This window comes from Onychomys torridus, chromosome 4 (assembly GCF_903995425.1).
Source record: "Onychomys torridus chromosome 4, mOncTor1.1, whole genome shotgun sequence".
In the NCBI taxonomy this organism is placed as follows: Eukaryota; Metazoa; Chordata; class Mammalia; order Rodentia; family Cricetidae; genus Onychomys; species Onychomys torridus.
The window spans coordinates 47,535,539-47,559,018 of record NC_050446.1 but is presented as its reverse complement, the minus strand read 5'-3'; the positions used below and the strand labels follow the sequence as shown (position 1 = coordinate 47,559,018).

Sequence of the window (23,480 nt, the reverse complement as noted above, 5' to 3'; positions counted from 1 at the left end):
ATTCATTCTGAAAGTGTGTTCCCACAGAAACAGGTATGCAAATATTCTCCAAAGGCACAGGACAATGTCCACAACAGTGCTACTTGTAATAGTCCCAAACTAAATGTTACACAAACGCCTATCCACAGCAGATTGACTGATAAGGAAGTCTGGCATCTTTTCAACAGTATTAAATAATAATACTAAACAAAGGACTACAATAAACACAGCCTGGATAAAAAGCAGTATGCGAGGCAAAGAAGACACATAGAAACAAGTACATTCAAGAACAGGCCAACTAACTGTCAATGTAGAAATCAGTGTGGTACAGAGAGCGTTCCCTCTGGGGAGGGATGGGAGTGGAAGGGGATGCTGTTGAGAGTGGCTTGTAAATACTCACAGTTATATTCTTGTACGGACCTTTTAATACACCACCCTCAGGCATTCTCCCTCTACCGGAAAGTAGAAATGAAATGACTATAATCTAAGAGCATGTCCGCACCTTACCTTCAGAGAAAATGTAAGAACCTTCAATTAGGTTCAAAAGAAAAAGACTGAGCAGCCAATGCAAGGCTACAAAAAGAACAAACTTGCTCTGCTGTTCCTTCTTCCCAAGAACACAAGGGCCCCTCTTAGAGTCACATTTACATAATTTACAAGTCTGCTCTCCAAGCCAGCAACAGAGTAACAGGCCAAGGCCAGGTAGAGAAGCGACTGCAGGGCTGTGGGGCACCTAGCACTAACACTTACTGAGAGCTCACATGAAAGGCAAAATGCGAGAGTGTCTCGTGGGAAGGACAACACAAGGCCCTGGCTAGCTGCTGCACGAGCCTCAGTCCTGACGGTGGTTCTCTGAACGGGTGTCCTCCAATACGGCAGCCACCAGGAACATCTTCCACAAAGCTGGCTAGTAAACTAAGAGCTGCAATTTAAATTTTATTTAACTTATTGAAAATAGCCATATGTGGCCAGAGGCTACTCTACTGGGCAGCTCAAGTCTACACGGTAATTTCAACAAAGCACATATGTTAGATGGTCATGAAGGCTGGCTCATTGAGAGTGTTTGCCTCACATCTACCTCAAACAAGATACGAGAGGGCAGCATTGTGTTTAGTGCTACTTGTGATGCTAGGGGAATGTAACACATTTTAAACACAGGATTTTCAACAAGCTGCTGTGAATAGCTTTATACAGACAGGATGGTGCCAACCATCGGAATTCTGAAAAGGCAAGACATGGAGACATGGATCAGTGCTTGCTAGGATACAATGTTCTGGAGATTGTAAATGAGCCATTTCCATCACCAAAAAATAAGTGTGAATGGTGGTGAATGCCTGTGTAGTGGAGAACAGGATGAGTTCAAGGTTATCTTCTGCTACACTGTGAGCTGAGACCAGTCTGGGATGCACAAAACTCTGTCTTACAAACCAAAACAAAAGCAAAATAGAAAACAAACAAAACCCACCCAACATAATGTCTAAAAGTTAGAATCTGAATCGTTTATTTCTAAAAAGGGGGCCCTAAATGCTGGCCGCTACTAAGGGGAAATTTCTGTAGGCCAAAAAAAAAAAAATCAATTTAGGTTGTTTCTTCTTCCTATCACGATTTCTTTCAATCAGATAACCAGAACAGTCAACATATTAAAAATTCATGACATAATAAGGGCATTTTTCATGGCACATAATATTCTGTATTAGTGTGTTACTTTGAGCTGCAAAACTTTTAAATTTGAAAAACTTTAAATAGTAGCATTAGCTCTTTGTTCAATTAAGTTCCAGGTTACAAATGCAATTAACTTTCAACTTTTCTTTTTACATTTATTTCTTTTTTGTGTGACGGTGAGTGTGTGCATATCATGGCACATGCGTGTGGCGTGTGGACAATTGTGAGAGTCACTCCTCGCTGTCCACCATGTGGGTTTCACGGGCTGAACTCCAGTGGTCAGTCTTTGGAGTGGGTGCCTCTCCACCCGCTGAGCCATCTCTACGGCCCTAACTTTCCACTTTTCTCATCTGCTGATCTACTAAAGTTTCCAAACTTACCCTGGATCACTCACCAGTCTCCCTCCCTGCCTGCACACAGATTCATTACTGATTCCCTCCGATAAAGCATCTGCACTAGTTCAAGCCCTTTCCTCCTCACTGAGACTAAACACACGGCAGATCAACCTAAGGGAAGGGTTCACCTGGCTCAGTTCAGAGGTGCCTGTCCATCATGACCTGGAGGGCGGGAAGTGGGCGGAGCAGAGCATTTACAACATGGCGGCTGAGAGGCAGAGAAAAGAAATAGCAGAATGGACATGACCTCAGTGGTTTACTTCCTCCAGCTAGACTTGACCTCCAGCCTTTCAGCACTCACACTAATCCCAGCTGGTGGATACTCACTGGCTACCAGAGAGCAAGCAACAGGAAAGGGAGCCACAGGGGACTTTCTGGAGACAGCAGGTAAAGTGGGTACAGCTGTCATTTTATTATTGTATCACCTTCCTTGTTTAAGTTTAAACTTTATTAGTTTAAAAGGTTGTAAATAAGAAAAAAAACACACACAGAAATTAATCAAACCCAAAGACTATGTAACTAAATGAACAGTTAAAGTGGACATTCAAAACAGCAGCTGTGGAGCTACACATTGGATTGAATAGTTTACTACCTAATATATAGTAACTTTTAATTTTATTATTTTGTGTAGGGTGCTTTGCTCATGCTTGCAAAAGCCTGAAGAAGATGTTGTGTCTCCCAGCTGCTGTACTGATTTTTGTGAGCCTGTGACTGCCTGGTGGGTTCAGGCTCCTCTGGATGAGCAGTCGGTGCCCTTAATCTCTGAGCGTCTCTTCAGGCTCTGCCCCCCCCCAATATATTTGTATGCACTTATCCATCACCCAAAATGAAAACTCCATGAACAGTAAGAACCAGATCAAACAACTAGCTTTATATTCTCCTTCATGACTCATGCTCATTACCCACACCCAGTCCTTCTTCTAATATTAGCTCTTCTTGTTCTCTTTCCTACATGATATAATGTACCCACATGTACATTTGTTTACACAAATACATATATTACTGGCTAGGTCCTGCACGAGGGAGAACATGAAGTTTTTTTTTTCTTTCTGAGAGTGTGTGACCTCACTTAATATCACACATTCTAAGTCCATCCACTCTTCTGCAAATTCTAGGACTTCATTTTTAAGAGCTGAGTAGTATTCCATTTTATACATATATACCAAATTTGTATTAACCATTCATCCGTTGATAAACAAGTAGGTTGATTCCAATTCTTTGCTATAGTGAATAAAGCAGCAATACATATGGAGCAAACACCTCTATGGTACAGTTTGGCATTCTTTGGGTATTTGCCCAGGAGTGAAACAGCTGAGTCTATATCGTATTTCTATTTTTAACTTTTTGAGAAATCTCCAAACTAATTTTCACAATGGCTGTATTAATTTGCATCCCAACAGTAAAAAGGGTTCATTTCTCTCTACATCCTCTCCAACATTTGTTGTTAGATTTATTGATGGTGGCCATTCTGACTGGGTGCATTTCTCTGATGTTAGGAACACGGATTCTTGTATGTGTATGCATGTGGATGCACTCATGCCTGATGAGGTCAGAGGGTAACTCAGGTCTTCCTCTGGCACGTTCTGCCTTTCTTTTTCAGACAGGATCTCTCACTAACCCAGAACTCATCAAGTAGGCTACACTGGCTGGCTCAGCCTCCCCAGTGCATGGATTACAAGCATGCCTATGATTTCTTCTATGTGGGTGGTGAGGATTGAACTCAGGTCCCTGTGCTTGGCAACCACTTTGCTGAGCTATCTCCACAGCCCAATTACAGCAGACTCTTTCTCCTCGGTCTCTCTGGACGACTGGGCCGTCATGTCCCCTGGATCTCTCACTTTTGTCCGGACTCAAAAGTAGCAGAGATGCTAAACAAGACCTGAGTGTGGGGGCCACCTATAAGCCCAGTTCTCAAGAGGCTGATGCAGGGGCATTACCACAAGTTTGAGGCTGGCCTAGGCTATCTAACGAGTTCCAAACTGGGCTAAAAAGTGAGGCCCTAACTCAAAACCCAAAACTAAAAGAGACTAGAAAATAAATTCCATGCATGTGACCCCTGGAGGACTCACTTCAACTGTACACATGAACCCTTCCTTATACTACATGTGTGTGCTTACACGATCACCGCAATGGAAGGATGCAAATGTGGCATGACAAGAATGAAATCTAAAAGCTCCGTGATTATAGAAGACATAACATACAGTAATGGTTCTGCAACAGGCTAGAAGATGCTGGGCCTCACCAACACATTCTCCTCTCATGCTCTTCCAAATAATTCAAAGGGCATGTTCTGACACTGGTCCTATGATGTAATGTGTAACATGTAAAGCAATTTAAAATGAATTATTTATTAAGCTGCAGTAGCATGCCTGTAGTCCCAACTAGTCAGAGGGCTGGGACTTTAGCTCACAAGTTTCATCACAAGCAGACCCCATCCCAAACAAGCAACCCCCCCCCAAAACAAAACAAAACACAAAACCCTATTTTGATGACCGAAAAGAATTGGCATAAAATGGCCAAAGACCTGCCATTACGTGTGTCAGCTTTCTAGAAAAGATCTGGGATTGGGGAGCAAAAGCTATCCAAATCCCTCAGCTCAAACACTGACTTCGATGTTTTCCTTGGGAAAGGTAAGCGTGATTTGTGATTAGGTAAATCAGATGACCCTCCCTGTGCTTTCTCTAGCTGGGAAGAGAGGCAGCCAACCAGATGGTCTGTGAGGCTGAAAGCATGAAGAACACCAAAGGTGGATCGCTGTGACCACCTGGCTCTTAGGAACTTAATGAATGTATTCAGTCACAGTGGGGAAGGTAATGAGTGTCAACAAACAGACAGTTTCTTCAAAAAACGAAGAAAATTCTTTAAAAGTAACAAGCACCATATATGTGTGTGCTTTAGGGACAGGAATTAAAGGGTAAGATTTGAGCCAAACTTATTTTATTTTTCGTATTTCTTTATCTTTAGTGTGTGTGCATGTGCGTGCATGTATGAAAGAGTGCAGTTATGCACACACAGAATGGGTGTGGAGATCAGAGGACAACTCTCAGGAGTCACGTCCCTCCTAATGTCTTGAGGGACTGACTCAGGGATCAAGCTGAGGTTGACAGGCCTGTGTGCAAGCCTAGGTACCTAGCAAGCCACCCTGTTAGCCCCTGGACTAAGTTTTCTTAGTCAAGCGCAAGGTCCTGGGTTCAATCCTCAGCTCAAAAAAAAAAAAAAAAAAAGACTTAAGAGCATTCACTTGTTTTCAAGTCTTTTCATGTCTAACGTGTGACATGGGGCTGGGTGGTGAAGGCGGAGGGATGGGCACAGCTGTGGTCTCCTTCAGATAAACAGGCAGTCTGAAGAGGTTCACAGGACCACTGAGCAAACAGCAGGGCTGAACCCAGTGCCCAAGTGTGGTCCTGGGTGGAATATTAGAATGGTCTCTCAATGTATCCATGTCTACTAGGTGACGTGGTTATCTATTTCCGAAAATAAGTTTTGATGATCTCAAAGTGTGTGTGTGGGGGGGGCACATAGGACAGAAAGGGTTTGAAGCAAGTTTTAAAATCTTCAGTATCATCTTCTGGGTTGGGGGATGGGCCAGGAGATAAAGTGCCTGCTGTACAAAGCATGATTTCAGATCCCAGCACCCCAGTTAAAAAGCTGGGCTGGCATGCAATTCCAGTGCTGAGGGGCAGAGAGAGGAGAGCCCTGGGGCTTGCTGGCCGGCCAATCTAGCCAATCAGTGAGCCCAGTTTAGTAGGAGATGACATCTCAAAAAATAAGGTGGAGCGTGATGAGGACGTCACCCCCTCTGGTATGCTAGGTAGCCCCAAACTGGCCTTGACCTCCTGAGCCTCTTACCTGATCCTCCCAAGTGTTGGGCTGAGAGGTGTGCACCACTGTGCCTGGCCTGGAACTCAACTTGCCATGTGGACCAGGCCGAGCTTGAACTCAGAGATCTGCCTGCTTCTGCTCCCCAGAGTGTTGGGAATAAAGGCATGCACTATCATAGAGTTCACTTAAAAAAAACCCATAAAGTTTAGTTAGATTTTGTGAGCTTGAGTATGTGGGCCCGCAGGCACCCCAGTGCACAGGGGACAGTTTGAGAACAACTTTCCAGAGCCAGCTCTCTTTTTCCACCATCTGGGTCCTAGGACTTAAAATCATGCGTGTCAAGTTGGGTGGCGAGAGCTTTTACTCACTTAACCATCTTGCCAACCCTAAGAATCTATTTTTATGTTTAAAGATTAATTTTATTTTTAGTTGTGGGGGGGGGGTAGGGTGGGAGAGGTAAGTGTACATGTCTGCACAGGGCAGAGGTGTAAGTCCTACAGTTCAAGTACTAGGCAGCTGTGAGCCACCTAGGAACCGAACTTGGATCCTCTGCAGGAGCAGTATGTGATCTTAACCACTGAGCCATCTCTTCAGCCCAGGCATCCACTTTCAAAATATAATTTTTCGAGAATATTTGGGGTGTTTGAGAATTTTTTTCCTTCAAAGCACAGCTTTTTAATTAATACTTAAGTGTCACTTTATTTATTAAGAAATAAAGCTGCTGAATATTTAGGCTGGAAGACTAACATATCTTTATTTGCTCTTGTTTTCTGTAACACTCAAACTTGGTCTTGAACTTTTGGCAATCCTGCCTTACCTCACAAGTGCTGGATTATGGGTGTGACCGACCACACCCTGCTCTATTATACATTTTGCCCACACTCTACTTGATTGTGCCAAATCATTCAAAACCTTTGTGGCACATGAATAAGGAGCTGAGTAAAGCACAGGAAAGTAAAAAGACAAAGACAAATATTCCAGCAGTATTTACCTCTAGACACTACAATTACAGGTAACTTTGTTTTATCTTGAAACTTGCTTAAATGTTCTCTAAAGGACAGATAATCAGAAAACACAGTGACTTAGTAAAATGCAGATCAGTATTTATAGAACATTAAAACTCTGTAATTTTGGGAATATGTATTTTAAATGAAACAAAAAGATTCAAGTTTCCCAGCATATCCTTTAAGAGTAAGAGACCAGCAAAGTCAATGCTCAACACCAGGAGGCGCTAGTTATCCATGTGCTCCCATGAAGCTCAATTCAAGGAGGCTCACTGCCCAGCTAAGTAACTTTACAGTATGTATCCTGTGCTTTCAGTGGTTACACAAAGAAGCAAAGACCTGAGAAAAACAAACCAGTGTGCAAAGAGATGCTTTTATACGCATTAAACACACTGAATGGCCACATGAGAAACTCTCCGGAGTGGTTGGTCACCTCTGGAACGGGGAAGACAGAAATACATAACACCTAAGAAGAAAAGCATTCTGCTTAAAGGAATTGCTGGATCTTTGAGACTGTCCTCTGTAGATTCGTACTGAAGAACAGAATGTAAATACTGAAAATAATCTCTCAATAGAAAGTTTACTTATCAATTATTCGGACTCCTGAAAGAACAGTGGGGCAACAGCAGAGAGTGGCATCAGAGCAGAAACAGTGTTCATCTCCAGGGAACTTTCTATCACCAGGGAATTGATTAGCAAAGGAAACAATATTAGATCAGTGTAGAACTTATCCAACGCGGGTGAGTTTATCACAGGATTTCCCTGCCACAGACACATTGGTTCCCAAGCTCAATATCCTGTAGTGGAATGCACCATCACACATTCAAGCAGTAACAGATGCAAGAAGAAAATAGCTCTTGCTCCTCTGAAAACACAGGTAAGGAAATGAGTGACAGAATTGGGGGGGGGGGGTTAAGGATTCAGAAACATTTGCTTCATGACACAATCACTAAAGCTCCCTTTGATAAAGACTCTCTTCAGAATTATTTCATATTCTGCAGCATTTGTGCTCCTGATGCGGACTGGTAACTGAGGCTGCCCCTAGTACTTCTAAAACTCATGAAGGAGAGTGGCAACACACCTGTACTACTGACTATGTATGCACAGAAATCCTCCGAAGTGTAGCTATAAAGAAAACACACTGCTGGGCAGTGGTGGGGCACGCCTTTAATCCTAGCGCTCAGGAGGCAGAGGCGGGTGGATCTCTGTGAGTTCAGAGCCAGCCTGGTCTACAGAGCAAGTTTCAAGACAGCCAAGGCTACACAGAGAAATTCTGTCTTAACAACAAAACCTCAACCAACCAACCAAAAAACCACAAAACAAACAAAAAAACCAAAAGAACCACCAACAACAACAAAAAGAAAATCTTTGGGGGCTGGAGAGATGGCTCAGCAGTTAAGAACAGTGGGGATTGGGGATTTAGCTCAGTGGTAAAGTGCTTGCCTAGCAAGCGCCAAGGCCTTGGGTTTGATCCTCAGCTCAAAAAGAAAAAATAAAAAAAAAAGAACAGTGGCTGCTCTTCCAGAGGACTTGGGTTCAATTCCCAGCACCCACATGGCAGCTCACAACTGTCTGTAACTCCAGTTCTAGGGGATCTGATACCCTCATGCAGACAAAACACCAAGGTGCATAAAATAAATAATTTATAAGAAAACACACTTCAACAGTCTTGCACAGGAATGAAGTCATTAAACTGGAGTTCTGTTGATGTGAAGATTTGTCTTTTACGACCCTAAAGACTTTTTTTCCTACTCATTAACACTAATGTGTCTTACTGGGTTTCCCCAAGTGTTTATTATTATAAAAATATCACAGATCCCTAAGGGTTCACAGCCAGCCACAGTCAGCCACTCTGAGAATTGGCTAGTAACAGGATAATTTACCTCACCGGAGACAACTCAAAACCAGACCAGATAAAAAAGCACTATTATTAATTTCCCTTTGAATCTGAGATGGGGCAGTTCTCTATTTACCTATCAGTATGGCACTCAGAAGTTTGGTTAGCCGAAGGGAACTGGAAAATAATATGGCTTATGGACAAACACCCTGGAAAAACACTACTAAGAGCAGGGCTTCAAGAGGCTCTTTGAGTGGGATGGGAGGCAGTTATACGCGACAATCCCGACAGTTACAAAGGTGACCCATCACAGCCCTGTCATTCAGATATTTGTGTTACTTTAGAATGTTATCTCAGAACATGAGACCCCAGGCAGAAAATAAAGGTAGCAATCACACTCTCAGGGAAGATTGTCTTGCCTGAGAAATTAACATATTTTGGCACTATATTGTCCCTAAATGGCGCTACAGACCGAAGCCACTCTGTTCACAGTTCACGTTACCACTCACACAGGTGACACCACATTCCAGGTTCCTGGCTCCTGTGAAAAGACCATTCACAGGAGGATGTGTTTTTGCACCCTGGTGTCTGGCGCTGCATTCCCCTATCAATCTGGTTATTTTGGAAACATTCTCCCCCATTACTTTTTACTACACCGACATAAACCTTTATCTCCCTGATTATTTCATCTTAGAAAAAAGAACGGAAGTTCCTCTCCTCCAGGAAATGTAGAAGAGATCTGGAAGGGTCAGGAACGACCCGGAACGGAAAAGTCCTAATCCAAAAAAAAAAAAAAAAAATCAAGTAAATTCAAGTCCGTCAAATCTGGTTGGAGGCCATTCCTTCGTCCTGTCCTGCCCAGGTGGCCTTTCCACGCATCCAGGGGGCGCCGAGGCGAATCGACACCTGCGGTGGCATCCCCTGTGGCTCGGTCACTCTCCCCGGGAACCCAGGTACCGGCTCCGGCCCCTTCTGGAGGCGGTGCCCCCTGCCCTGCCCAACTCCGAAGCTCAGATCAGGAAGCGGCGAGGCCGTGCGGAGGGACCGGGAGCCAGGGCGGCGGGTCCCCGGCCGCGGCGCCGGCAGCCGCGCCCAGGACACTCGGCGGAGTCGGGCCTGGCTGCCCCGACGTCCCCAGGGCCTCCGCCCCCGCAACCCTTACCCGCAAGACGTGGTAGCCCTCCGTGCCGCCGCCTGGGATCTCGACGCTCTGCGAGGAGCCCATGGCGGCGGGCGATCCGTACGGCCCGGCCGGCTCAGCGCTGCTCCGCCTCGCGCACCGCCCGCTTCCACGACTCCGCGTAGCACTTGGGACGTGGCACTCGCAGCCGCCCGAGCCGGGCCGCACAGCCCGCCGGGAGATCGTCTCCCGGCAGCCAGGGCCGCTGCGACGCCGCAGACAGCGCCCCCTTCCGGGAGCCCGCGGGGACGGCCCGAGAGCGGGCGGGCCGCGGAGGGGAGGAACCTGGCCCCGCGCGCGAGAAAGCGGAAATACGGCTCCGAGCGCGACGCCTTGGCTACGGGGCCCCGGCGTGGACAAGACTCCTCGAGGCGCGATCCTGCGTTCCGGGAAGAAAAGTTCCGTGGTTGCAGCTCCTCCTGGTGGCCAGAGGCAGAAAGGGAAGGGAGCAAACGCCAAGCGCGCTGGGCACTTGGTTTGTTTTAGGTCTGGTTTAGTAAGACTGTATATATACCTCATAGTTCGCAGGGGCTTTCTGGGGCTGGAATGTCAGGTCCTTTCCATTCACTTTTATAAAGGGCAATGTTCCCTGAAATACCAGCTGTCCCAATTTTTGCTGTTGTTTTCCTCCTCTTCTTGATGGAACATAGTCCCTACGCCAGAGCCGGAAGCAAGGTGGCGTTTCCTTGGAATATTGCCTCTTGCGGTTTGATAGTCTGCTGCACCTCTGTTAAGTAGCTGAGTTTGAGACACGCACATCTCACAGAACCCATTTGTTGCTTTCACCCCTTTCAGTGCTTCTCGGGACTCTGCTCCTCCCACCCCCAGATACTGCGCTCAGTTTGACTCTCGGTAAGGGTGCGCCATTCAAGTGTCAACTGTCTTCGGTGTTTCGCAATGTGAACTACTGTTAAGGGTGAAGTATTCTAGCCCCAAAAGTTTTTAATAGTTACCTTCACACACCTTCAGTTAGATCATCCGGTTTAAAGGCTAGAGGAGCAAATGAATGGCATCCTAAAAAAACAGGGAAATACAGTACATGGACCTTGCCTCCACATAGCTGGCCAGTTCTCCATATGGAATCAGAATGTGTGTGTGTGTGTGTGTGTGTGTGTATACACACACACACACACACACACATATATATATATAACGCATACACACACGCATACACACACACACACACACACACACACACATACATATATATTCTTCCTCTCTGACAAAAACAACAGCTGGGCTTGCTTAGGGTCTTCCAAAGATACACTGCTGGAATCTGCAAACTGTGGCTAATGTCATATGTCTAAGAAAAACTACCTCCCTCCCCCCGCCCCCCCCGCCCCCCCCCCGTGTGTGTGTGTGTGTGTGTGTGTGTGTGTGTATGCGTGCACTCACATGAACAACCACACATAAGCAGGAGGTCATGTGTGTTCATCTTTCTTTCTGACTTATTTCCTTGAGATAGGGTCCTATGAACCTGGAGCTAGGCGGGTGGCCAGCAAGCCCAGGCCTTCCTGTCTCTGGCTCCCCAGTGCTGGGGTTACAGACTCCTGCAGCAATAGACTGGCCTTTTATGTGAGTGCTAGAGATCTGAACTCAGGTCCTCTTGTTTGTACAGCAAACATTTTCACTCACTGAGCTATCTGCCAACCCCTAATCTAAAACGTTGGCCACTTAACATATCAGTACTTAACACATAACAGTTTGAATGTAATTGGCCCCCAGAATCTCATAGGAAGTAGCACTATTAGGAGATGTAGCTTTGTTGGAGTGGTTATGGCCTTGGAGGAAGTGTGTCACTGTGGGGGTGGGCTATGAGGTTTCCTATGCTCAGGATACCGCCCAGTTTGTCAGTTGACTTCCTGTTGCCTGCAAGATGTAGGACTCTCGGCTATTCCTCCAGCAGCTTCTCTGCCTGCATGCTGCCATGCTCTCCACCATGATGATAATGGGCTGAACCTCTGAAACTGTAAGTGAGCCCCCTCAATTAAATGTTTTCCTTGTAAGAGTTGCCATGGTCATGGTGATTCTTCACAGCAATAACAACCCTAACTAAGACAGAAGTTGGTAGCAGGGACTGTGATAGGCCTGACTATGTTTCTGTTTGGAGTCATATGAGCTTTGGGACTGTGGGTTAGAAAAGCAGCTGAATGCTTTAAGTGCTGCTAAATTGGCCTCACTAGTAGGAGCATGGAAGACAGTGGTATTGAATGTGATTTAATGAACTGTGTGGGGGGGGGGTTGCTCAAGAGGTCACAGAGGAGAAGAAATTCAGTATGTTGCCTAGAGATCATTCTTGTGATATTTTGGTGAAATAGGTGACTGCATTTGTCCTTGTCTGAAGAGTGTCTGAGGCTAAAATGAAGAACTTTGGATTAATTACGTTGGCAGAGGAAATCTCAAAACAGCCTGGTATAGACTCTGTTTTGTGGTTATTAGTGTTAACTCTAAGATGTATAATGAAAAGAAGCAAGGTGAGCAAGGAAAAATATTTTAGGAGAAAAAGGGTATCAGGAAGCAGAATGGAGCTAATTCCTGTGTTCAAGGAGATAAGCAGATTAAGAAATGGAATAAAGGGAGTGTTAACCTCAGGGCAAGATCCCACCCAGTTAAACTTGTGAAAAGGAACTAAAGAAAAGCTTAGAGCCAGGTGTAGTGGGGCACACATTTAATCTCAGCACTGGGAAGGCAGAAGCTGGTGGATCTCTAAGTTTGAGGCTAGCCTGGTCTATAGAGCAAGCTTCAAGACAGCCAAGCTGGTGAATATGTAATTGAATGAGGGGACCATGTTCCAGCCCCAGTAAGCAGCAAAACTTGGCCGCATTGGCCACATGGTTCTGGCTTTAGAGTTAAGGATAGAAGAAACGGGTTATGGAATTTGCCTTCATGCCTAAAGAAAGCTGCTGAGGGCAGGCATGTGTTAGGGGTGTCCCTGAATGGAGGCATAGTTGAAAGGCCATTGTGTGAAGCTGTGAAGTGAAAGCCTGGATTTCCTTGGAGATCCCAAGATGTTAGAGATGCCAGAGTCATGAGATGCCTGCTGAGGAGTGCTGCTAACCGGGAGTAGAACCAGCCCAAGGGAGAGAAGTGTGTTGCAGTCAACAAAGATGAAGAGTTGGAGATCCGGTAGACAAACCTTCTCTTCCATCACCAGTCCCAAATAATGACACAGAGACTTATTATTAATTATAAAAGCTTGGCCAGAGCTTAGGCTTGTTTTTAACTAGTTCTTATAACTTAAATTAACCCATATTTTTATTAATCTACATTCTACCACGTGGCTTTTACCTCTGTCCCATTCTGTGTGTCTGACTTGTTCTATGTCTGGCTGTTTCTCTGCCTGTCTTCTTCCCAGAATCCTCTCTGTGCCTGGAAGTCCCACATATGTCTCCTCCCTAGCTATTGGACATTTAGCTCTTCATTAAACCAGTCACAGCAATATATCTTCACACAGTGTACAAATATTCCACAACATTTCCCCCTTATTGTCTAAATAAAAAGGAAAGGTTTTAACTCTAACATAGTAAAACTATATACAATAAGAACAGTTATCAGGTAAGAATTACATTCACAATATCCAGTCTATTTGTATTTGGCATATTTGGAGAAAATACTCTATTATCTATCTTATTTTGATGAATTTAAAGTTTTTTTAGATTTATTCATTTTTTAAAAAATTTTATTTTATGTTATGCCACTAAATAAACCTCCATTTTAACTACGTCGAGTGGCCTTAATAATTTCACCAATAATGTGCATTTGGTGTTTTGCCTGCATGTGTGTCTGTGAGGGTGCCAGATTCCCTAGAACTGGAGTTACAGATAGTTATGAGCTGCCATGTGGTTGCTGAGAATTGAACCCAGGTCCTCTGAAAGAGTAATTATTGCTCTTAACTGCTGAGCCATTTCTCCAGCCCCTAATTTAAAGTTTTATACCTAAATCATTTTCTATCATAACCTGCATTACCATCCTAAAACTGTCTTTTCAGACCTCAAAACATTTTCTTAGATAAACAACTTAAGCTTTTATGTCTCTTAACCTTATTCACTTTATACCTCTTTTGTGAGTTTCTTTTTTTTTTTATTTGGTAACAGGGAAAATTGTAACTATAACTATCTAGTCTTCAACTCCCATCAGAGACTTGAGAAGGATAAAATACTACCTGAGTAAACAGGAAGTGCAGAGCAAGCAACTTCAAAAACTAAGGAACAACAGAGAAATCCAGATTCCTGGACGTTTACCTAAAATTCCTCTGACATGCTGGGGCATCCATCTTTGGCCTACAGGCCTAGAGTATCTGACAGACTTTTTTTGTGTGTGAAGCAGGAAACTTTTGAAGGATCATCCTACCTTGTTCTGGCAAAGTTCAGCAGTGGCCTTCTTTTGTGTCCTGTTTATCCAGTTTGGATAACATACTGTCAGCAGTTCAGACAAGAGCAGTTTCTTGCCCAGTAACTTTGCCACAATAAAAGCAAGCTCCATGTGGAGGTTCTTTGATGCTCACTATCCCTTTTTGAAGTAAATTGGTGCTGCTAGGAGCAGATGTGTATCACTGTCATAAAAAGCCTTGTGTTATCAAAACATTTTAAATGCCACATTCTGTACATCTTTGAAGTACTTGAAGACCATATATCTATTTAAAATATATATCTTTCTTGACCTAAAAAACATACCTAACATGACTTTAAGTTTGATTGCTATAGATGACTAACTACTAACCTGTCTTTCTTTATTATCCTAAATAGCTTTCAAGGACTAAAACTTTACATTACATTTTTAAATGAGCTGCATAGGTACAATACTTAAACAAGAGTAGAAGCATGTACACAGTATAACAAAAATAACCTTACATTTGTATCAATATACAAAAATCCATACCAATGTAAAATATGAGACCAGTGATTGTTTAAAAGCAGATTCAACAATCTACCCCTTTACCTCATCATTTCTATCCTATTTTGTAAATGTAATTATAAACTGTCTTATTAAATAAGAAACATAGAGCCCAAGAAAGAGTTAAAAGCTCAGAGATCGAGCAGTAGCCAAGAGCTAAGACTACTTTATCTTACCACTCGATGCCGTCCTTCCCCTGAGAGAGTGAGAGACCTTCTTCCTGTGTCCTGTCTTTTTATTGCCTTTCAGTTCTGCCTTCTCATTGGCTGTAAACCCAACCACATGACTTCCTTGTCACTGCCTGTCTATACAGACTTCCAGGTCTCTATGGTTCAGACTGAGATTAAAGGTTTGAGTCAATGCTTGGCTGTGTTCTTGACCACACAGAGACACTGCTTGCTTGCCATGTGATCAGATTAAGGGCATGTGGCACCACCTCCGGACTTCTGCTAAATGACTTGCTTTTAGCTCTGATGCCCAGGCAACTTTGTTTATTAACATACAAATAAAATCACATTTCAGCACAAATAAAATATCACCATACTATTTCCCTCCTTTTCCCTTTAGAAAGAGATCCCTGAATCTAATCTCATTTGTTCAGCTTTTTTTTCTGACCATGACCAGTAACAATTTGTGACCAACCCCCCTAAATGATGACAAACATCCATAATCCACTGAATGACTAAAAATCACCCACCCCACCTCTTGGGAATATGGGCATCCTAGTCTCTAGACTGCTTCCTCTGTTTGGGTGACAGCATCTTTAGGGGACCCTGAGAAAATTGGGATAATACTCTTCTATGATCACGTGAACCAAGCCTTAAACTCACCATGCAGCTCTACCCTGGCAGCTGGCTCCCACTCGGTCGGGTCCGAGGGCCTAGTCTTTGCCTGCAGCAGTGGCTGGGAGCAGCATTTACCTGCCCCAGCTCTGGAAATTTGCTGAGTCCATGCTGTTTCTGCTTAGCTCGCTGGCTGCTCAAGTGTACCCTGTACAGCATCGTCTCTGTAAGCTGCAAGCACTGGGTTACTAGGAAGCTGGATCTGGTTTTTGTTTTTGTTTGTTTTGTTTTGTTGTTGTGTTTTTAGATTTCTCAGGCCTGATGTGGAGATACATGCCCAGAGGTTGGGTGCTATATGTAGACGGACTTTCTCTTCCATCACCAGACCCCAGTAACTATACAGAGACTTACTAATTATGAAAGCTTGGCCTTAGCTTAGCCTTGTTTTTTTAACTAGGTTTTACAACTTAAATGAACCCATATTTCTTATTAATCTACATTCTACCATGTGGCTTCTACCTCTATCTCATTTTGTGTGTTTGGAGTTTGCCCAGCTGGTATTTGCTCTTGCTTTGCCCAGTATTTCCTCACTATACTCCCTTCCCTACATTTTGGAATGGTAATGTACATCCTGTGCCATTATATGTTGGGTCTGTTTTTTTATTTTGATTTTGATTTTATGGTGTATTAAAGTTAAGAGATTACATGAATCTCAGAAGAGACTTTGAACTTTGGTCTTTAACCATTGTTGAGACTGTGGATAGACTATGGGAACTTTTGAAGTTGGACTAAATGCATTTTGCATTATGATATGGTTATAAGCTGATGGGGGCCAGGGAGTGGAATGTGGTAGTTCAAGTGTAATTGGCCCCCAGAATCTCATAGGCAGTGGCACTATTAGGAGATGTGGCTTTGTTGGAGTGGGCATGACCTAGTTGGAGGAAGTGTATCACCGTAAGGACAGGCTTTGAGGTTTCCTATGCTCAAGATACCACCCAATTTGTCAGTTGACTTCCTGTTGCCTGCAAGATGTAGGACTTTTAACTATTCCTCCAGCATTGTATCTGCCTGCGTGCTGCCACATTACCCATGATGATGATGATGAACTGAAACTCTGAAACTGTAAGAGTGAGCCCCCTCAATAAATGCTTTCCTTATAAGAGTTGCTGTGGTCATGGTGTTCCTTCACAGCAATTAAAAAAAAAACCAAACCCTAACTAAGGCAACACCCAAATTTAACATGTCAGCTTAAAAATAGGAACAAAAGAAGAATCACAGCTGGGAACTGAGAGCAGTAGGTACTTGGTCCTTGAAGCTAAAGGCCTCAATAGTCAGAGTAGTCCCACAATGGCTGTCTCTCCGTGGGGGTTGACAACCAGTGATCACTTGGTCCACAAGGCAGGGTGCCTCAGTAGTCCTAGTCTGCTGCCAGGAGCCTAGAAAGTTCCAGGAGAGCCACTGGTCCCTAGTCCATGATGACAGCTTAGAAACCCTGGTTCCAATATTAGTGAAGGAAGCAGCAGCAGCAGTATTATCAGCAAAATCATCAGTATGATCATCATCATCATCAGCAGCAGCAGCATCATCATCATCATCAGCAGCAGCAGCAGCATCATCATCATCATCAGCAGCAGCAGCAGCAGCAGAAGCAGCAGCATTATCATCATCATCAGCAGCAGCAGCAGCATCATCATCATCATCATCATCAGCAGCAGCAGCAATATTATCAGCAAAATCATCAGTATGATCAGCATTATCATCAGCATTAGCAGCAGCAGCAGTATCATCATCATCATCATCAGCAGCAGCAGCAGCAGCAGCAGTAGCAGCAGCACAAATCAACTCCAAGGCCAGAGTGAAGTCCAAGTGAGCAGAAACTTTGATGATCTTCCTTCTGATAAACACTGGCTATCTTGACTTATTCTCATTCAACGTTCTCAGAGTGCAGTTAGATTCTTCATTTCTGCTGACATCATGGGCATCACCATAGGCTTGCCTTTCACTTGGCTAAGAGTACTGCCCCTGACTCAGTTACTACGGCTACTATTTGTGCCTCATCAAAATATGTATTATGTCAGCTGGGCGGTGGTGCGCATGCCTTTAATCCAGCACTCGGGAGGCAGAGGCAGGTGGGTCTCTGTGAGTTCGAGGCCAGCCTGGTCTACAGAGTGAGTTCCAGGAAAGGTGCAAAGCTACACAGAGAAACCCTATCTCGAAAAACAAAACAAAACAAACAAACAAAAAAATGTATTATGTCTTCAGTGGCAATTGGTAGCAGATGAGGTACAGATCTGAGAATTTTAAAAATATAACCATTACTCCTGTTCCTGGTACCAGTTTGCCTTCTTCATGTAGTTGGGGAGTATGCTCAAATGAAAAGCAAAAAATAAAATCCCAAGGACACTGCCAAAGCTAACGTCATTAAATACAACATGGTGGAGGAGAACACACAGGAAATTACTGCCCATGTCAGTCACAGTCTGAGTCAGAATCTGCTGCAGGCAAGTTGGCATTTTGAAACATCTCAGGCAGCCGACAAGTGAGGTCCAGCGGACACAAACATCTACAGGCTAAAACAATCAAACCCAGAAGCAATTTACTTCTGTGGAACCCGTGTTCATGTGGCTCATTTGGGCTTCGTTAATTCTAAGTTTGAATAAATAAGTAGCTCATAATGGAAGGGCCACTTTTCATCATAGTGATGAGTGCAGCTTTATCTTCCAGCCCATCATCTGGGAAGGTCTGGCTCCTAATGTGCGGATGGCAACTCTTCCTGAATAGACTTGCTAAGGGGTGGTTCCACACAGCAACCCCTTCCTCATGTGCAAAATAGCCACGTTATGTGCCACAGAAGCCCAGCCACCACTGCCCAGACTTCAGGAAAACTGATGACCTGGAGACAATGCATAACTCCACTCAATAGGAATACATGAAGTGGCCTTTTAGGAGTTCTGCCCCACAAAACACACAAGAGTGAGAGCTGGATTTAGCCGATAAATGAATTGTGTTCTGAGAACTGGTAAATGCAAAGAGAAACACAGTGTTGTGTATTTGCATATTAGAATGGCAGCCGTGCCTGATGCTTGCCTGTGTGTTTAGCTGTGTGTTCAATAGTGACAGAGGATTGACATAGGACAGGTTCTCATCAGCAGCATTGAAGGAATGCAGGTTTGTGCAAGTGTAATGTCAGTTGGAAGTAGTAGAGTGTTGGCTCTCTACCCCAGGTGGGAATAGGAACTCTACAAAAATAGGAGAGCCCAAGTGCCACAATGTCCACTTCAGTGGTGAGTTTCCAGTGATTCTGAACACAACAAATGTGAGAACTTCCTACTAAAGCAATGCTTATTAAACCTGTGCTGTTTTAATGCTGGGGTGGATCCTGTGGAAAATGGAATGGTCACAGACTCAAGTTGTACTGCTATTCTTGTGTGTAGTTGGCTGTTTTTTACTCTTTACTCTTAGCTCTTTGGGGCACCAGCCAGCTCCCAAATAAATACACAGAGGCTTAGTCCTTCTTATAAATGCCCAGCCTTAGCTTGGCTTGTTCTTAACCAGTTTTTCTTAAATCATCTCATCTATCTTTTGCCTCTGGGCCTTTTACTTTTCTCTATACTGTGCTTCACTTCTTACTCCGAGGCTGGCTGTGTAGCTGGGTCGCTGGCCCCTGGTGTCCTTCTCTCCTTCTCCTTTCTCTTGCTCCGCCCTCTTCTCTTTTTCTCCTCCTATTTATCCTCTCTGCCTTCCGGCCTCACCTAGCCTTTCTCCTGCCTAGCTATTGGCTGTGCAGATATTTAATAGACCAATCAGGTATTTTAGGCAGGCAAAGTAACACAGCTTCACAGAGTTTAAACAAGTGCAACATAAAAGAATGCAACACATCTTTGCATCTTTAAACAAATATTCTACAACTTAAGCAAATGTAACATATCTTCAAATAACATTCTACAACACTTGTGTTCCTTCAATGTTGATAATACCCTAGTGTCAAAGTTATTTATTTAATGAGGAAAAGTCTCAGTGTGTATCTTAAGCTGATTTGGAAGTCACTACATAACCCAGGCTGGCCTTGAACTCACAATTCTGCCTCAGCCTCACAAAGTTAGAGGTATGCTACCATGCTTGGCTTGTTTATTTATTTTTTAAATGAACTATTATCTTGGAACTGTTTGTTTTGCTTGTTTGTTTTATTTATTTGTTTATTTTTGAGACAGGGTCTCAACTGTATAGTCCTGGCCATTCCAGAACTCACTCTGGAGACCAGGCTGGCCTCGAACTCACAGAGATCCACGTGGCTCTGCCTCCTGAGTGCTGGGATTAAAGGCATGCGCTGCTGCCGCTACTGTTCTTAGAGTCACAGAAAAGTTTCAGACAGTGCACACAGTTCCCATGTGCTCTGCACTCTGCGTTTCCAATTGTTAATATCTTACATCAACATGGTGCATTCATCAAAACCAGGAAGCCCAGATTTGCATCATGAACTGAAGTCTACATTCCCTTCTGATTTCACAGATTTTTCCACATCTTTTCCCCTGCCTCACTGATTCAATCCACGATCCTACATCACAGTTATGAGTCGCGTCTCCTTTTGTCTTCTCTGGCTTGTGACTATGTGTCAAGCTTTCCAGTTTTTCATAGCCATGACAGTTTCAAAAAGCCTTGCTCAGGTTTTTTATTTATTTATTTATTTATTTATTTATTTATTTATTTTGAGCTGAGGATCGAACCCAGGGCCTTGCACTTGCTAGGTGAGCGCTCTACCACTGAGCTAAATCCCCAACCCCTCAGGTTTTTTAAAGAATATATTCCATTTGGGCATGCCTGCTGTTTTTCTCGTGATTAGACTGGGCTTACAGGTTCTGCAGAATAACAATAGAGAAGTCCACTCTCACTGTAACGTCAGAATTCTGTGCTGTGAACATGGCTTATGGTTGGCCATGTTAACCTGCCCACTTTACAATGCTTTAAGTGACCAGGAGTCAGACTCCGGGCCAGGCGCTTGCAGGTTCTTGGTTTCTTATGCAAGGATTGAAATAAAGGCACACACAGATTACAGAGTAGCAGTGAAACTTTATTTAAAACCAAAGCCATGGTAAAAATCAGAAAGAAGTATGCTGCCAAGAGTGACTGCAGCCACACAGGTGACAATTCTCAAAGCCTCTGGTTGTTTGAGGTTCTTATTATGGGATTCACAAAAAGGACGAATTTGTTGCCAAGGGCTGTTGTCCCAGGTGGTTCTATGTTTTGATTGACATGCCCCTTCCCACGATGCATCTGATTTCAGTTATACTATGCCCAATTATGCATTTCAAAGATGGTAAATAGGGGATTCTCCCTAAAAATTCATGTGGAGGGCAGTTTGTCTTAGTGCATTTGCATCCAAAACCAATTTAGGCTGGACTGACTTCCCAACCTCCTACCTGAATATTACTAAAGTAGGACTGAATAGAAACCATGTCTGATAGTCACTAAAGGGAAGAGGAACTTATTTCATTGTTCGGAGTGGGGTGTGCATGTAGCTTGATGCAGGTGGGTGTCCTATGTTTCAAGGAACTTTGCTAGGAGAGGGGCGTGTGTACATAGTACATCAGATAAGGGTCCTATGCTGTGAAGTGCACTATAGAAGGGGATGTGTGTATCCCTCAAGCCAAGGGGAGTCCCAGGTTACTGAACCATTCCCTATGCTTGCCTATCTAATTAATAGCAAGTCACTTGGCCGGGTGATGGTGGCACACACCTTTAATCCCAGCACTCGGGAGGCAGAGGCAGGTGAATCTCTGTGAGTTCGAGGCCAGCCTGGTCTACAGAGCGAATTCTAGGACAGGCTCCAGTAGCTACACAGAGAAACCCTGTCTCAAAAAAAAACTAATAAATAAATAAGCAAGTTACTTTTTTTGTTTGTTTGTTTTTTTGTTTTTCGTTTTTTGGAGACAGGGTTTCCCTGTGTAGCTTTGCGCCTTTCCTGGAACTCACTTGGTACCCCAGGCTGTCCTTGAACTCACAGAGATCCACCTGCCTCTGCCTCCCGAGTGCTGGGATTAAAGGTGGCAAGTTACTTTTACCTTTTCCCAAGGAAGCAAGTCACCATGTCTAGACATCTTAAGGAGTGAGAGGCATATGTGTTGGGGGAAGGGAAAATATATACATAAATGATTTACTTCTTCTGCAGGGAAGTTTGCTCCTTGTCTGTCATTTATTTATTAAGTCATTTATTTGTGCTAACATGGCCCCATGCATGTTTATTTACACTTAGCACTGATGGAGGAAAAAATGGCAGGTCTTTGCTCAAGTTGTACCTGAGTCCCAGGCTAGCCACTACTCCCTTTAACTCTGGGAACCACGAAACTTTCTTCTAGCCTTATAACATAGTTTTGCCTTTTCCAGACTAGACTCATGCGACACATAGCCTTTTAGGTCTGGTTTCTTTCATTTAGAAAAATTCATCTAAGATTCATGTAGCTGTCTTTTAAAGTGGTTGTCCTTGTGGCTGGACAGACGACTCCTCAGCAGTTAAGAGCACTTGTTCTTGCAAGAGAACCCAAGTTCAATTCCCAGCACCATATGTGAACTTCCAGCTCACAGCCATCAGGAGCTCCAGTTCCAGGGGATCCTACATCCTCTTCTGACCTCAGGCTCCAGGCATGCACATGGTGCGCATACATACATGAAAGCAAAGCCTTCACTCATATTAAACAAACAAACAAAAAAATGTAAGTGGCTTTACTTGAACCGGGTGTGCACACCTTTAATCCCAGCACTACAGAGGCAGACAGAGGCAGACAGAGGCAGGCAGATCTGTGTGAGTTTGAGATCAGTCTGGCTTACACAGCAAGTTCCAGGTCATGTAGGGGATACTAAGGAGAGTATCTCAAAAAAAGAAAAGGAAGGATGGGAGGGAGGGAGGGAGGGAGGGAGGAAGATACTGGATGAAATGGCTGTACTGATTTACTTGTTCACTTGCAATAAATGAGCATCCCTGTCACTCTGCATCCTCAACAACATCAGCTATTTATCACTCTGTGTGTGTGTGTGTGTGTGTGTGTGTGTGTGTGTGTGTGTGTGTGTGTGATGTTGTTGCTGTTGTCAAGGATCAAACCAAGGGCTTTGAGCATAGGCAGCTAGCTATTGTACCACTGAACTACATCGTCAGCTGCTTTGGGGGATGGGGTTGACTATTCTATTAAGTGTGTGGTAGGAGCTAGCTCTGGCTTTGATTTTCATCTCCCTGATGGTTCATGTGACTAAGCATCCTTTCACAGGTATACGCCATTCGTTATCTTCCCGTTGAAGTGTCTGTTCAGATCTGTTCCTATGTTTAAATTAGGTTGTTTAATTTTCTATTGTTACGTTTTATTGGTCATTTGTATGTTCTGGATATGAGTTTTTACCAGGCATGTGACTTACAGATATTTCTCCAGTGTTCATACTCCTAACAGTATCAATTACAAAACAAAACTTCAGAATTTTGATAAAGTTCAATTTATCATATTTGGCCATTCATATAAAAACTGATCACCAAACCAAGATTATGAATATTTTCTCCTTAGTTTTCTTTCTTTTATGTTTTGAGATAGGGTCTTATTATATAATAGCCCTGGTTGACCTCTGAACTCATGGAAATCTTCTGTCCCTGCCTCCTGAATGCTGGGATTAAAGACCCTAATTGTACATTGCCTGTCTTGACATCCCATTGTTCTTATTACCATGTAAGTTTTTACCTAAAAGCTTTATCGTTCAAAGTCTGGCCTTCTACAGATAAAAGAGCCTGCCTAGCCCAGCCTTCCCAGATCTGCCTCTTTCAACTATCTCCTCCACTGAATCTTTCCAGCAACGTTGACTAATTGAAGGGAATGTTGCTTGCATTGATTATTACCTGTGGGTCCTTTGAAGATGAAAGGTACAAGTGGAGCCTAGTAATCAGTACAGCAG

General features: G+C 43.8%; 1 protein-coding gene across 1 annotated transcript in view; it reads right to left on the bottom strand.

Moving 5' to 3' along the window:
• The window catches only part of Gorasp2 (golgi reassembly stacking protein 2), a 29,361-nt gene extending 19,232 nt beyond the window's left edge, over positions 1–10,129 (bottom strand). Inside the window, exon 1 of the mRNA XM_036186028.1 lies at positions 9,862–10,129. Coding sequence (XP_036041921.1) covers positions 9,862–9,924 — 63 coding nt within the window. The 5' untranslated portion in view covers positions 9,925–10,129. The remainder of the gene's footprint in view (positions 1–9,861) is intronic.
• Positions 10,130–23,480: the final 13,351 nt, after the last annotated feature.